This window comes from Melanerpes formicivorus, unplaced genomic scaffold (assembly GCF_026170545.1).
Source record: "Melanerpes formicivorus ecotype bairdi unplaced genomic scaffold, bMelFor1.0.p_v2 SCAF_1, whole genome shotgun sequence".
Lineage (NCBI taxonomy): Eukaryota > Metazoa > Chordata > Aves > Piciformes > Picidae > Melanerpes > Melanerpes formicivorus.
Genome location: NW_027142353.1, coordinates 68,905,252 through 68,919,793, shown reverse-complemented (window position 1 = coordinate 68,919,793; position 14,542 = coordinate 68,905,252). Strand labels below are relative to the sequence as shown.

The window sequence follows — 14,542 nt, the reverse complement described above, 5'->3', positions numbered from 1 at the left end:
TTCCCAAGTTTCTTGTGCATCCTTACTCATGCTGTTTGATCAGTGCTGGCTTGGTGGTGGTGTGTGGAGCCTGGTTTGGTCCTGGCATAGGCTGAACAACTTCTTGGTGAGGTGACAAAGAAATGTGCCTCAAGGTAGTCAATCCTTCTTGCCCTAACTTCCATACCAGAACATTCTTGCCTTCAGCCACACACAGAACCCACAGGTTGTGATCCCACACGTGTGAGATGCTGACACAAGGTTTGGGCTTCTCAGTACTACAGGGTTACAAAGAACAAGCAAGAGCTTCTGATGACACAAGTCAGCATGGCTCCACTGACTACAGCAACCCCACTGACTTAGACAAGACTTAATCAAATCCTACTTCTGCCTTCCCCACTGGGGTCTCAGTGTTATTCAAGACACTGACAAGGACAGAAGTCAGCTGTGTCATTAATACCAACCCCAGCTTCCAAGTCCGTCTGTACACTGCCTGTATTCCATCTAAATTAAATTGGGTAAGATTTATCTGAGCCTGATGTAACTAAATGAATCATGCAGAGCGCTGACCTATCCTACCAGAGGCTCCTGTGCCCCACCTTGCATGTTTGTTTCAAAGGTAATCTAATTTGCTGCCAATGTGCTTATGTGGCTGGAGAGCAAGCTGTGTTAGGCACTCCAAAAGGGGGGAAAGCTGTCTAGAAAGGATGGCTCAGACAGTTCCTTTGTAGGAGGAATACAGAGTCTGTTTTGGTGTTGCTGATCCACACTGCAATTATTTACCTGTTCCCTGCTCTTTATCTCCACATCTTTCTGAAGCACAGTTTAGCTCCTAAGCTTCAACCAGTTCCAAATCATAGAATCAGAGGATCATGGGATTCTTTTGGTTTGGGTTGGACCTTTAGGACCATCAAGTCCAACCACTAACCCAGCACTGCCAAGCCCCCATAAACCATGTCCCTCAGCACCACATCTACAGGTCTTTTAATTCCCTCCTGGGCAGTGTTCCAGTGCCTCACAGACCTTTCAGCAAAAAATCTGTCTTAATATCCAACCTAAACCTCCCTTGGTGCAACTTGAGAGCATCTTCTCTTGTCCTATTGTTTGTTACTTGAGGAAACAGATCCAACACTCACCTCCATAAAACCTCCCTTTGAGTAGCTGTAGAGAGTGAGAAGGTCTCAACAATGAAGTGGAACACACCAGCCCTTTCCTCTGGGTTTGCTGTAAAGAGCTTAAGCAGCTCTGGAGAGCTACTCAGTCACAAGATCCTGCTTGCAAGGTACCTTTGGCAAGAGTGAAACTCTGACAGATGCTTGTTAGCAAAATGCTGAAGCACAAGAGCCCCTTGAGTAGCCAGGAGTGGCACAGCCTGCCTTTGGAACACAGGAGAGACAGAGCATGGCACTTTGGCCTGAGCAGTGATGGGAGAAGAGACTCACATTGTGGAGTCTCATGTTCCTAAGCACATACAACCCCAACCACTGCGGAAACTATTACAGGACAAAACTGTGATGTGTTTTCTAGACACCAGCTGTCTTCTGCCCCACTCCAGGCTCTTCAAACTCACTTTTCCTTCCATGCTGTGTCTTGCACTTTGGCTTCGTCTCAGTACTCTCAGGTATCACACCTTGGTTGAGGAATAAGTAAGTCAAGGCCCTCAACTAGTGAAATGCCTCTGTCAAGAGAAGTTTCTAGACCATTAGCCAAATATGATCATGATCATAGGTAGATTCAACTAGAGCATGAATGGAGCCTCACCTGAGGGCCATTTTGAGTCAGCCCTCCTTGAAGCAGGGCATCTGCAGCTGGGAACTCTCCCCTTGGATCAGAACACTACCCAAGGAAACTTTCTGGTACTTCCCTTACACCAGAGTGACTTCACATTTTGAGTCATGATTCCACACATTCCTAAGTCAGCTGTGGAGGAATGGATTTCACTTGGCATGGCAAACCTGGGGGTTAGTAATGTTGCCAGAGTGTTCAGCAATGTTGATTAAGAACAGGTTTCATTTCCAGTTTATCACCTGCTCAACAGTTTTGGTTAGAAGGACTTCCCTTTGTCACCTGCCTGGTTTGATTTGGTAAGCCTTCACAACGGAGACTCAGGTATTCAGAACTGAGAGAGAGAAAAGGGCACTTGGTATCAACAGCTCTGAAAACCCAGCAGCAGTTTAGGTTTCTGAATGCAGTTCAGGGGACACCCAGCTCTGAAAATCTTTGGTTCACCTAAACTCAAGCAAGGTACTTGCCAGTGATTTCAGTGGGGAAATCAACCCCAGGCTGGGAAAGATCTCAGAGAAAACAAGGAGATAGAAGGAAGTAAGTGCACTTGTCATCTGCAGGGGGGACTCAAGACAGATGGTCCTTTCCAGCCCCCCACACCAAGGGCTAGATAGCACTACAACAACAATGCAACTTTGATCTGTATCCCCAAGTCATGTGAGACAACAGGGAGGTCCCACCAAGGATGTCAGAGAGTGACAAATATATACTGTATGCAAAGCAGGGGGAAGGCTGAAAAATTAGCTTATCCCATGAGTTACCCTCTCCCCAGCCTCCTCATTGCTTTCAACGCTTTTCTGTCAGGGGTCTACACCTGCTTGCCCTCCTCATTCTCTTCCATTGAGAGAAGTGTCTTCTGCCCTACAGCATCTTTGCAGAGTATGGCAGCATGAAGCAGCTCCTGCTGCAGGCCCTCATCTGGACAGACAAATAGACAATACAGAGATGTTTACTTGTGTGTGTGCAAAAGCAGTAGGGTGGCTGGATGAGAGCAGAGGAATAGCTGCCCTCCCCTGTATTTGGATAAACGGCAATAAGTAAAACACAGCAGAAGGGTGAACTGATCAGAACACAGTCTCATCATCTGACCCCGACTGGCTGTGGGCTGCTGCCCTCCTATGGCAAGCTGGGACAGCCAGCCTCATCTCCAGAGCAGCTCTGTACCCCTAAGCTGTGCTGAGTTCAATTGCTGGTGCCGGCTGCCAGAAATGACAGCTTCCAAACACCCTGTCTGTCAGTTCATTGTCTGTCTGAAGTAGAAAATAAGCACCCTGGGGCACTAAGCTTTTCCATCCTGAGAGAGAGGCATTTGTGCTTGGAAAGGGACTGCATGCTGCTCAAGGAGCAATTTGCCATCGGGAGCCTGAGCGTGACATTGTTAGCGCTGAACAATGATGTCCCTGCAGAGAGGGCTCTTCTCCCTCAGCGACAGCTCTTTGTTGCTATTGTGGTTTTCCCCTAATATCTGTATCTTGGCAACACAGGACTTGTTGACTTGGAAACTAAGTGCTTTAAATAAGGCTAGGCTGGTTCCAGTGTCGCTGCTGAATCCCGCATCTGTTACCATGGCAGGTCTGTGAAGCTAAACCTCAGCACAGGTACCATGCACTGCTTTCCTGCAAGCACCCTTCCAGCGAGTTCCCTGGCTTCTTGCCTTCTTCAGCACCCTGCTTCAGACAGCCACCACTGGTAGCAGTGCTTCATTCCCATCCCAGAAGCCCTCTGAATGAAAGTCAAGTCCTGACAGAGGAAACGGCTCTGAACGAATTGAGATTCCCCCAAATGGCTCTGAGGAATGGAAGGACACGAGGCTGGACTGAAGCCCCACGTGAGCCCACTGAAGTAATAACCCCTTCCACTGGCTTGAGACAATGCTGAATGGAGGCTGAATCCAATCTGACAGCAGAAAAGGACTTTCAAGTAACTGGAAATCAAAGAGGTTTTATTACCAAGGAGACTTTTCTGCTCTCAAAGGCCAAATTTTATGTGATCAGCTTAAAGCATTGCATCATACTGACTGTGAGAAAATCAGGCCTCTGGGGAGAGCACAGAGGGTTGAGTTCAGACCGGTGAGTGCTGCAAAATGCATCCTTTGTACTTACAGAAGCCCTACATCGAGGCTCCCAAACTCACTGCTTTAGCTAGGGGTTCATAAAAAGCACCACTAGCAGTTTTAAGATGTCACTCAACATCCCCAGCCTTCAGCAGCAAAGAGATGTCTGAGAGCACCCAGGGATGAAAGGCAAGAACTCCATTCACAGAATACTGAGGCTGTGAAACCTGCCTTTGGCTCTGGTAGGGACTACAGCGACGCTGTGTAGAACTCTCAGAACTGGAGCCAGGGCCAGTTTCGCATTCAGAGCTGGGGATGCTTGGCCAGAGGCAGAGCCAGGCTGAGAGAAGGTCACCCACGGCAGCTGCCTGAGGCTAGAGTCGCTTCCAGGCAAAGACAAGTGCCAATCGGTCCAGGTGTGGGGTGTCCCTGCCCATGGCAGGGGGGCTGGCACTGGATGATGCCTGTGGTCCCGTCCAACCCTGACTGGTTGTGTGGCAAGTCAGGAGCAGCTCACATCACCCCAGCAGAGCCAGGAGAGAGCAGGGGCTCGCAAACCCTGCCGCATCCTCCCCACCACTGCGAAAACGAAACTCCCGTGTTTCTCTAGCGTAAATCTCCTCTCTTCCCGTTTGAAACCATTATTCCCTGTCCTAGGAAAACAGCCCCTCTCTCATACAGGCTCCCTTTAAGTCCCGCAAGGCTGCTCCGAGGTCTCCCTGGAGCCTTCTCTTCTGCAGGCAGAACGACCGCAGCTCGCTCAGCCTGTCCTCGTTTCTGGCACCTCCTCTGCACCCCAGCTCTGCTACGGGCCGGCCTCTCGTGCAAGACAAACTGCGGGCAGCAATAAGCGACGAGGAAGGAGCCCTGGCCCTCCCCTGAGGGAGAACAGCGGCGGCCGCGGCGCGGCTCCAGCGGGGGCGGCAGCGTGCCTGCTGGCCGCGGCTGCCATCGCTCCTCCTCTCCGCGTGGTGGCGCTGCTCCGCCGCGTCAAGCCTGGGCCCATCCCTGCGCCCCGCGACTACAGTACCCAGCAAGCCTTGCGGGGTGCCGCCGGAAGGACGTGCGGCAGCGCGGCGCGCGCCGGAAGCGGCGGGCTCGTGCCGCGATGGCGGGGCCCTGGCGCGCCGCCGCCCTGCTCGCCCGGGGCGGAGCTGCCCGCTCGGGCCCGCTGCGGGCCCCGCTGCCTCCCGTTCCTCGGAGAGGTGAGAGGCGCCGCAGGGTCCCCGCTGGGAGCCGCCGGGACGGCCGCCAGCCCCTCCGCCAGGCTGTGCTCGGCGCCGCGCGCAGGGCACGCAAACGGCCTCCAGCCTCTCCTGGGGACGAGGGGACGCCAAGCTGCCGGTTGTGGTGGGGGTGGCCCCTGCCCTGGACACCCTCGGGTTGCGTTGAGGCTGCGCAGGCTGGTGCTGGGCCTGGCTCGTGGCCTGAGAGCGATCGTGAGGGCCTGTCCCGGAGGCGCTGCCCTGGGGGCTGGGAGGAGCTTGAGGCAAGGCAGTGAGGCACTGGGGCGAGAGCAGTCGGTTTAGCAGCGTAAGAGGCTTGAGAGAGGATGCTCGAAATCAGAGGAGTGAGAGGCGTGTCAGATCAGGGCGTGTGGAAACAGCCCTGGGTGTTGCCACAGCCTGCGGCCGGGAGCTGCGCATCCACTCGGCAGGGGAGCGGCGCTGGGGGAAGGAGCAGCACGTCCGGGCAGCCAGAGGCTTTGCTATGCAGTGCTGGCTTTGCTGGAGTCACGTCTGCACTGTACGTGCCCAGCCCGATGGGGGCAGGCGGCTAACGTTTAGAGACAAAGCTGCGTGTCCGAAAGCTTCGGAGCTGGGGGCCGGGGAGGGATGGTTTGTGCCGCAGCCAAGTCGAGAGATACCTTGACGTACATAGTATGCACTGCTCATGCAGATAAACACACAGCTTCCCTTTTTAATCCTAAATGTACACAGGCTTCAGTGTGGCTACTGCAGCTGACTTACTGTCGCTCCTTTGTAGGAGGCACGCAGCAGCACCTGACCATTCAGCAGGCAGTGGCACCACCTCATTTCCTTGGTTAAGCGATACAAAGAGGTCTGTGGAGACAGGTTGGACTCCATGATCCCCGAGGTCTCTTCCAACCTTAGTTACAGTGTGATGCTGTGAAAGCCTTTGAGTAAAGACCTGGATAAAGTACAGAGCAACATTTTAGGGCAGAGAGTCGGTGCAAAAGGCTTTGCATAAGCAGGGACTGAGAGGTCGTGGTGCTTTTTAGGTAACAAAGAGTCAGCCCAGAGAATCTATCAGACTGGAATCTGTAACATACAAGACCCCACAAAGATAAGAGGAAGGGGGAAACACTTAAAGTAAGCAAAGCAGTGCAGCATCTTTTGGGAAGGCAGCCGTGTAATGGAGTGGATCTTGAGCTATGCCTATCTGCAAACAGCTTCTCTCTTCACCTCCCAATTACTTTCCTGGTGAACAACAAGTGAGTTTTGATTGTTAGATGTGTCTAGCTTCCTTAAAATCCAAACCAAATCTGTAGCTGTATCTTCAGAGCTGACATTCTCCTTGCTGGAAAGGACAGGGGTAGAAGAAGGGGTAGCAAAGACGTGATTAAGGGCTGCTGGGAAGACGTGGATTATGTTGGCTGTGACCAGCAGGAATCAGCAGAGTACTACAGCTGCTGCTGTTTTAACAGTAAGAACATTATTGGAGTCCTGTTTCTGAAGTGCCTCAGAGCAGCTGGTTGTGGTGGGTTTGTTTGTGTGTCACCAGGCTGCCTGTGTGTCGCACAGACGCCGTTCAGCAGGATGGAGGAGGCCCAGCCGGTGTGTGTTTCCCAGGGACTCATAGTCTCTGACGTGCTGTAAGCAAGCAAGCAGGAGAGGCCAGCCCTTCCTTGCAGCAGTAGTACAGCTTCACTGTGAAAGAGATGAAAGGTACCATGCTGCCTGATAACCAACCAGCTTAACCTCAAGGCATGTGCTGTCGCTTCCAGGCTGGGCTGCCACGGCCGTGCGGAAGACGTACGACGTCAGAAAAGTTGAAATCACTCCCCTGGAGCAGAGGAAGGTAACTTTTGACACCCATGCTTTAGTGCAGGATCTGGAAGCCCATGGTAAGTGGTGTCTGATAAACAATTCAGAGGAAACTTGTAGGTTTACAACTGTAACCTTGAGTGCTGTCTGTTTGCCTGAACTACCAACACGTGGTCTTAAGAAACATTCTGGCAGCCTCAAAGAGCTTGCTGAAGGGGGGAGGCTACTGAAGGTGTTTGCTGCCTCTGTAACCATACAGATTACTGAGACATGAGATTTACCTCACTTACAGGCAAGTTTATACCGTGGCTTCCAGCTGAGGGACATAACACAGTTAGGAAATGTAACAGCTGCTTTCTAGCAAGAGTGAAGCTTCAGCAGGAGCTCCTTCTACTTAGCCTGCTGGTAGTGTCTCAAGGCTTTCTTCCAACTAGAGGTATTTGCAGCAGCATAATGCTCTGATGTATTTGGAACAGTCACTTCTATTTTGTGAGTACAGGTGTCTGAAGCCAGATGAGAGGGCCATCTAGCCCTGGGTTCTACCTCCTGGCAGCAGCTGCCATTGCCTGCAGAGGAGTGTTAAAATGAGGCAGGTGTATGTGACCCAGCCTCTTGTGCTTTTTAAGCCTCCACTTGTTTTCACCCTGGAGGTGAACATCAGGGTCAGGTGTGGGTTTTAGTAGCCTTCAGTGGAATTCTTTTCACTGCTTACTCAGTCTCTGAACCACTGCAAACTGATTAGTACCCAGAAGCTCCTGTCTCAGCATGTCAGACTCCTTTGTTTATGCAGAGCCTGGCCACAAGGCCACTCAGCTCTTTTGTGAAACGAGGGAATGACTCATGGAATCACAGAACCTTAGGGGTTGGAGGCCGACACTTTAAAATCCCATGGTCTTCCTCCCCCATGGCAGAGCTTGAGCCAGTTTGAAGCTAGGACTTCTTCCACTATTTGGGTCTGAATGTACTAAGTGTTAGTAGTTAGAAGACTCCTAATAGTCCACTGGCAATGTTTGGTGTTTTTCATGCATGTCAGACTTGTCAGCCTTTAGTTATCTCTTCTGGAACTGCTCTCAAAAACCAGCACTGCATTTGCCATCTTCCAGTCCTCAGGCAGCTGAGGTGGCTTGTGAGACATCACTCCAGTACTGCTTCAGCCACTTCTGCACAGAATCACAGAACAGGTTGGGTCATCTAGTTCAACTCTCTTTCAGTGGGCAGGGACATCTTTACCTAGATGTTTTAAACTAGGCAGTTTCATCTTTGAGTTCCTTTAGGGTGCAGTGTGTGTGGTGCTGGGACACTGCTGTCACTCAATTCCGCTTGTCCTGGAACTGGAACTACCTCAGCACTACGGTGACAGGGCTCCACAGTAAAACCTGCACCTACCTCCCAAGTGAGAGAGGCAGTTCATGCTTCTCAGAGTGGCTGCAGGCTGTTTTCAGGCTCCCTTTTCTTGCTTACATGAATTTCTCCACATCTGAACTTCCATGCAACAAGAACAGATCCTGTTAGAGAGCAAGAACAAGATAATGAATTGGCAAAAACCTGAGTGACCCTGAAAATGCAGAGGAGCTGAGGCAGTGCTCCCACACCACTTAGTGGAAGGAAACTCTCCTAAAGCTTGCCTGGCTTCTCCAGTAATGCAGACTGATGGGGCAGTATTTTAGGGGGCAGCAGCATGTTTCTCTACATAATCTGCCCTGAAAGCATTTTTTAACAAAAGCTTAGCTGATCCCACTCTACCAAATGGGCCAGTTGGAATACAGCACACCAGTGAGGCTGCTGGAAATGCATCCTTAGGCCCAAAGCTCTTAGCTCTAGATCAGACAGGGCAGACAGGACTGCTGGGCTGTTTCTCACTGTTCATTGCACATCATCCTCAATGCAGCAAAACTGAACCAAGCTGTAGGCTCAGTGACATTGTTATCATCAGAAAGCCATAAAGCCAGTTCATTCCCCAGCCAGTGAGGGGGTGCAGCAGTTTTAACACTACTTGTGCTGGTGCTCCCCTCCATGGAACAGTTTCAGCATATAGATTTAGCCTTTTCTCACTGCACAGGATGCCTGCATGGTAGCCCAAGGTGTGCTTGGCTTGAACAGCATTTGTGAGAGCTCAGTATGAAGTAGATTGTGCTGAATTGTTTTTGTAATGGGGGGACAGACACTGTAGAGGATTTGGTCCCCCTGGCAGCTGCATGCAGAGGCTCTTTCAGCATAGTAGAGGTCAATGTGCTTCGGATTTTTGTGGCATTAAACATGGTTTTATCCAAGTTAGAAGTCACAGTGAGTGGCTCCTCACTCTGTTTCCTTAACTGTCTGACTCCCCATTTGCCACTGTAGTTAGGTCCAGCACTAGAGTGTCCTGGTTTATTTTGTACCTCCTGTTCTTGCTCCAGCTTTCTGTCAGCTGAATTTGCCATCCTTCAACTGTCTTTCAGGCTTTGGGAAGGAGCAAGCGGAGACCATCGTGTCGGCCTTGATAACTCTGTCGAACGTCAGCCTAGACACAGTCTATAAGGATATGGTTACCCAGGCTCAGCAGGTAAAAAGTAACCTCTGGTGTGGGTCCATACAGCTCTCTGTAGCTGCAGTGGCTCAGAATTGCATGCTGAAAAGACAAGTGAGCTACTCTCTGTAGTGCTGCAGGCATTTCACTGAGGCAGGCCTTCCTAAGTTTCAAGGTGTTAGTAAGGTTAACAGTATCTTTCATCTCACTGGAGTGATTTGCCACTGCAGCCACAATATCAGTGTAATGCAGAGATTGCTTCATTTGCTGCTGAGAAGCCCTGTGGGGAAAGCAGACTGGTAGCTGTGCATTGTGACAGTTGAGGGGAGAAGACAGATGGAGGGCAGGCTTCCTGAGAGAGAGCAAACCCACCTACAATTGTCCCTGCTTTTACTGACTTCAGCAAAGATGTCAGCCCTGTGTCTGTCCTGCAGACAAACACATCCACTGCTCCTGTCCTGTTTTCCCTAAATTAAAACTGCTGTTAAAGCTATTGGATGATCTTGCTCTGCCTTTCATCCTCTAAAGCCACCTCTCTACATGGCTGCAGTGTGGGCTCAAACACCAGAGTGTGGTTGTCCACAGTGTCCCACAGCTCCTCTCACGCCTTGGTGTGGTTTTGCCCTGTGCCAGCACTCCCTCCTCCTGATCTGGGCATAACGTATGTGAATGTATAGGGCCAGGAACTGTTCCCCCAGGCACAGTGCAGAGTCACCATGATTTAGGAGGAGAGATTTTATCCCTCTGGGCATAGTCTGTGTTGTGTCACGTGCTCTCAAGGACAGCAGGCAGGTTCTGAGTGATTGAGTTGGTATAAACTTGGCCATTGGTGCTAGTCGGGTCAGCTCCTCAGCCTAGCTCCAGCAAAGCATCGAGGTGTCTCCTTCACTTAGATCCTCGAGTTTGTGGACATGGTTGGAGGCAGTGAAGCAGTTAAGAATCACAGCTGGGTTTTCTGGTGCTAGCAGAGGTGGTGACAAGTTGCATTTTAACAGATCACCCAGATAAAAAGAACTTCAGTTTGTCTTGCAGGCCAGGCATCTGGGCCAGGACAGTAAAGCTGTGGTGCACAGCAGTGGGGTGAGCAAGAGCTGGAGTGTCTCTGTGCTCTTCATCCAAAGGGGAACCTTTGCTTTTTGAAAGTCCCATTACCTGTAAAGAAAGTACCCCAAACACAATGTGCATGGAGTTGTGCAGAGCAGAAACACTGGGGGGTTATCATGTAGTCAGTGCAGGGGCTGAGAGGTTTAGGATGGGTTGAGGCACAGCAGCTCCCGGTGTAAATGCAACTGCAGTTTTCCCAGGAGCTGTAAAAGCTTGTGTTCAGGGAGGTGGGCAGGCTTGAATGCAAGCTGAGTTAGGGCATGTCTCAACAAGTTCACTCTGATGTAGGATCTGAGAAACACCACTTGCTTGTGGGCTGAATAAAAGCTCTTTGTTTTGCTGACTCAGCTTTAAAAGCAGACTCAGAGAGCAGTGTGTCATTCTCCATGCTAAACAGCAAAGTCACTTCCTTGTGCTAACCAAAGGAGTAGTGTCAATAGCAGCTGGATTCTGAACCTGTTAGTGCAAACACCAAGGGGGCTCGCTTCAGCGCTTTATAGCAACACTGGCCTCGTGTCTGTCAGACTTCCAGGCTGAGAGGACAGCATGGCCCTGCTGCCATGAAGCCTTTGGCTTTGGATGACTCTGTGGACAAGGAATGGAAGCGCTTGCTGAGGAGCTGGATTCAAAACAACAGCTGATACTTCACAGGCCATGACTGGTCATTGAAAATGGAGGAGGATGAAGGACTGGGCTGTAGTTTCTGGTCTGTTTTATGTCATAGCTTACTTGGACTAATTCTTTTTGTGCTTAAATTGGGGTTTAGTGCATTAAAGCATCACACAAAGCACAAAAGCAAAACCTGAAGGTGTCACACCAGGTGCAGCTATGATTCAGGGTTTCTGTCACTTCCTTGTTGCAGTCTCCATTTTTGTCCTTTGCAGCAGCTAACTGCATCATTTCAGACCCCAGAATCCTTACTTGGCAGAGAGGTGCAACTTACTGGCATGCTGTGCTGTTTTTAAGGAGATCACCTTACAGCAGATAATGGCACACCTGGACTCCATCCGGAAGGACATGGTCATCCTGGAGAAGAGCGAATTTGCCAACCTCAGGGCGGAGAACGAGGTACTGGGGAGTGGTGGCCAGCAGTTAGTGTCACACACCGTGGCTCAGCCCTCTTGCAGGCTTTCCTGGAGCCAGACAGGAATGTCAGTCATGCTGGGTACTTCTATCAGAGTTGAGGTGCTTGCAGATTTCAGCTTCTGTGCTTACACAGGAGTGTGTTTCATCTGGTAGGATTTGGTCCATTCTTCCTTTACTTAAGGGTGAGTTTTGGTACAGCCTTGTCACCACCAGCCATGGAGTCAGCTGTTTTCCTTGCAGCCATTCCACTGCTGTTAGGGACTGCTTGCATTTGTTCCTAGCATTTTGGTATCTTTCTGCTGTCTTCAGCCTCAGAGTAACACGATTGTCATTACCACAAAATGATCTCTTTAGTCTGAGCAAAATTCCCAGCAGATCATGCATGGCTACACAGCCTGAACACACCAGCTCATGTATTTGACCAAGAACAAGTGGCCTCATTGGGAGGAAGACTTGCAGGCATGGCAAGGTGGCACTTGGGTGACTGATCAGCTTGGTCAGCAGGTTTCTCACACTGTAAAATCTTGTGGTTTTCTCCTTTGCACTTAGAAAATGAAAATCGAATTAGATCAAGTGAAACAGCAGCTGATGGTAAGTAGCAGCTGGTAGCTGTGCACTTCTGCTGGGGAGAGGAAGCAGCTCTTGGCCTAATCTGCACTTGCTTTTAAGAATGAAACCGGTAAAATCCGAGCTGACAGCAAGCTGGACATCAACCTGGAGAGGAGCAGAGTGACTGACATGGTAAGCTGGCCTGGGAAGGTCCCTCTGCAGTTCTGCCTCGTTTTCCATCACTGCCATTGTAACTATCTTTTGTCCACAGTTTACAGATCAGGAGAGGAAACTGATGGAAGCAACTACAGAGTTCCATAAAAAAGTAAGTCTTGAACAGGACTGATGTGAGAGTGAGCAGGACACAGTGACAGCTCAGCTGTGGTGCAAGCCCCAGACTTCATGCAGTTAACAGGGGTTTCATGCTCTCAAGCAGAAGGTTTGGCCATGTCACTTGTGTCGATTGCCTCAGTCTGGGGGAGCTGCACTGAGTGCTCTGCAGGCAGGAGGAGCCACGCAGGCCTTGGCCCTCACTTCCCAAGTACCTTGTGTGAAGGCTGGTGTCAGTGGGTTGTGCTCCGTGGTGCTGCCCTTCCCAGTGCTAACAGATGAGCTGCTCAGCTGTGCCAGAGCGGTGGGTCAGGTGCCTACAGCCAAGCAAGTCTTTCAGGGGCTGCAAGCCTCAAGCTGCTGGCAGGCACTGAAGACTCAGAGGCTGAAGATGGATCTTCTCCCTTTTCTGGATGTGGCTTGTGAATTCTTAAAGCTTTGCTTTGCAGAAATGTAGTTGTGCTATCTGTGTTCTAAAGGAGTCCTTCCACAGGTAGCACTGACATGCTGGAGACAACAGTCTGTATGAGCTGAGGCTTGGGTTGGTTTTTCTTTATTGGCTCTCTTCAGTATGCTTCCTGGCTTGTATTAAATGTGTGTCCTCTAAGGTCTCTTACCAGTTCATAGAATCAGTAAGGTTGGAAAAGACCTCAGAGATCATCAAGTCCAACCTGTCACCCAACACCTCAGGACTAACTAAACCATGGCTCCAAGTGCCACATCCAATCTTTTTTTGAACCCCTCCAGTGATGGTGACTCCCCCACCTCCCAGGGCAGCACATCCCAATGGCCAATTACTCTTTGTGGGAAGAACTTTATCCTCATCTCCAGCCTAAACCTCCCCTGGCACAGCTTGAGACTGTGTCCTCTTGTTCTGGTGCATATTTTACTTCAGTGGTGGGCTGGAAATCCGTCTCTTGTTCTGGCAGCATGGTGTGCTGTTCTGGCTTGGCTGTGCAAAGCTGGAACGGATGGGGATCGTTGTCAAAGGCACTGTTTTTCATGTTTCAGGACTCCAGCACCAACAGTGTCATCTCTGAGATCAGCAATAAAATCGACACCGAGATAGCCTCCTTGAAGACGCTGATGGAGTCGAACAAGCTCGACACGATCCGCTACCTGGCAGGTGGGCGTGGGGAGGGCAGAGGCTGAGCAGCAGGCTTGTGTTGGGGGTGTAAAATTGGGGTCAACAACATATGCAACTGAACTCAAGAAATCAGTTGTGTGGCAGCTGGATGAGGGGGCACAGGACCACCACCCCCAGCTGAAGGTAACGTGACAGAGAACACAAAAGAGGTGGAGGACATGCAGACACTGCTGCAGCTGGACTGGGATTGACTCCCAGCTGGGATTGACTCCCAACTGGGATTGACTCCCAGCTGGGATTGGCTCCCAGCTGGGATTAGGAGGAAAGGTGGACATGATTTAATTTTTTTCTTAGTGTAGCAAAGAAGCCTAAATACCTCACCTGGTCTGACTTCCTCTGCTTGCTGCACAGCAGCCCTTTATGCAGCAGGGTTGCTTCAGTATTCTCCTGAGCTTGTATAAATTACCCTGAAAGTGTGCTGATCTTCAGGACTAGTCCAGGAGTGACCACTTCTGCCTCCCATTCAGTTCTCCACAGACGTGGAGTTTTAATACTGGTACCTTCCCCTGCCAAGCAGAACACATCCAGTCTGGTTTGAGGTTGTCTTCTCAATCTGCATGTATTACCAGTTTGGAGCTGAATAAAAAGAGAGTAACACACCACCTTTGGAAGTGAGAACAAGTTCAAAGGGAAACATAATTAGCTTATGCTAACACTAATGGAAACAGCAGCTTAACGAATCTGAAAGACAACTCCTCAGGCTTCAGAGGTGCTGCCTTAGACATCCTAGTGCTGCACCAGATGTGTGTCATCTTGTTTAGCAGGGAATCATTTTGATTATGTCTAATGCAACAGCTGGCAGAGCCTCCACTGCTGGAGTAGAGTCTGCAATAGATGGGTGGTAATAGTGAACGTTCCAGGAGCCAGTGTGGTTTCTCAGATGTGTCCCTGAGCACATCGTTCCCCAGGCTGCTGTATTGGACCTCCCACCTCGGGACCTGGCAGGGCATTACCTGCAAGACATCTCACCTGCAGCAATTCAGGAAGCTGAGGTT

At 50.5% G+C, this 14,542-nt stretch overlaps 1 protein-coding gene across 2 annotated transcripts in view; it reads left to right on the top strand.

The window, feature by feature from the left end:
• The first annotated feature begins 4,906 nt into the window (after window positions 1-4,906).
• The window catches only part of CCDC90B (coiled-coil domain containing 90B), a 10,368-nt gene continuing 732 nt past the window's right edge, over window positions 4,907-14,542 (top strand). Inside the window, exons 1-8 of one of the 2 annotated variants that reach the window (XM_068146112.1) lie at window positions 4,907-5,022; window positions 6,786-6,905; window positions 9,264-9,367; window positions 11,402-11,503; window positions 12,071-12,112; window positions 12,191-12,262; window positions 12,342-12,395; window positions 13,412-13,526. In XM_068146112.1, the coding sequence (XP_068002213.1) occupies window positions 4,926-5,022; window positions 6,786-6,905; window positions 9,264-9,367; window positions 11,402-11,503; window positions 12,071-12,112; window positions 12,191-12,262; window positions 12,342-12,395; window positions 13,412-13,526 (706 nt within the window). In that variant the 5' untranslated portion in view covers window positions 4,907-4,925. Of the gene's footprint in view, window positions 5,023-6,785; window positions 6,906-9,263; window positions 9,368-11,401; window positions 11,504-12,070; window positions 12,113-12,190; window positions 12,263-12,341; window positions 12,396-13,411; window positions 13,527-14,542 lie in introns of those variants that run through there. The other variant, XM_068146123.1, reaches the window with a different exon arrangement.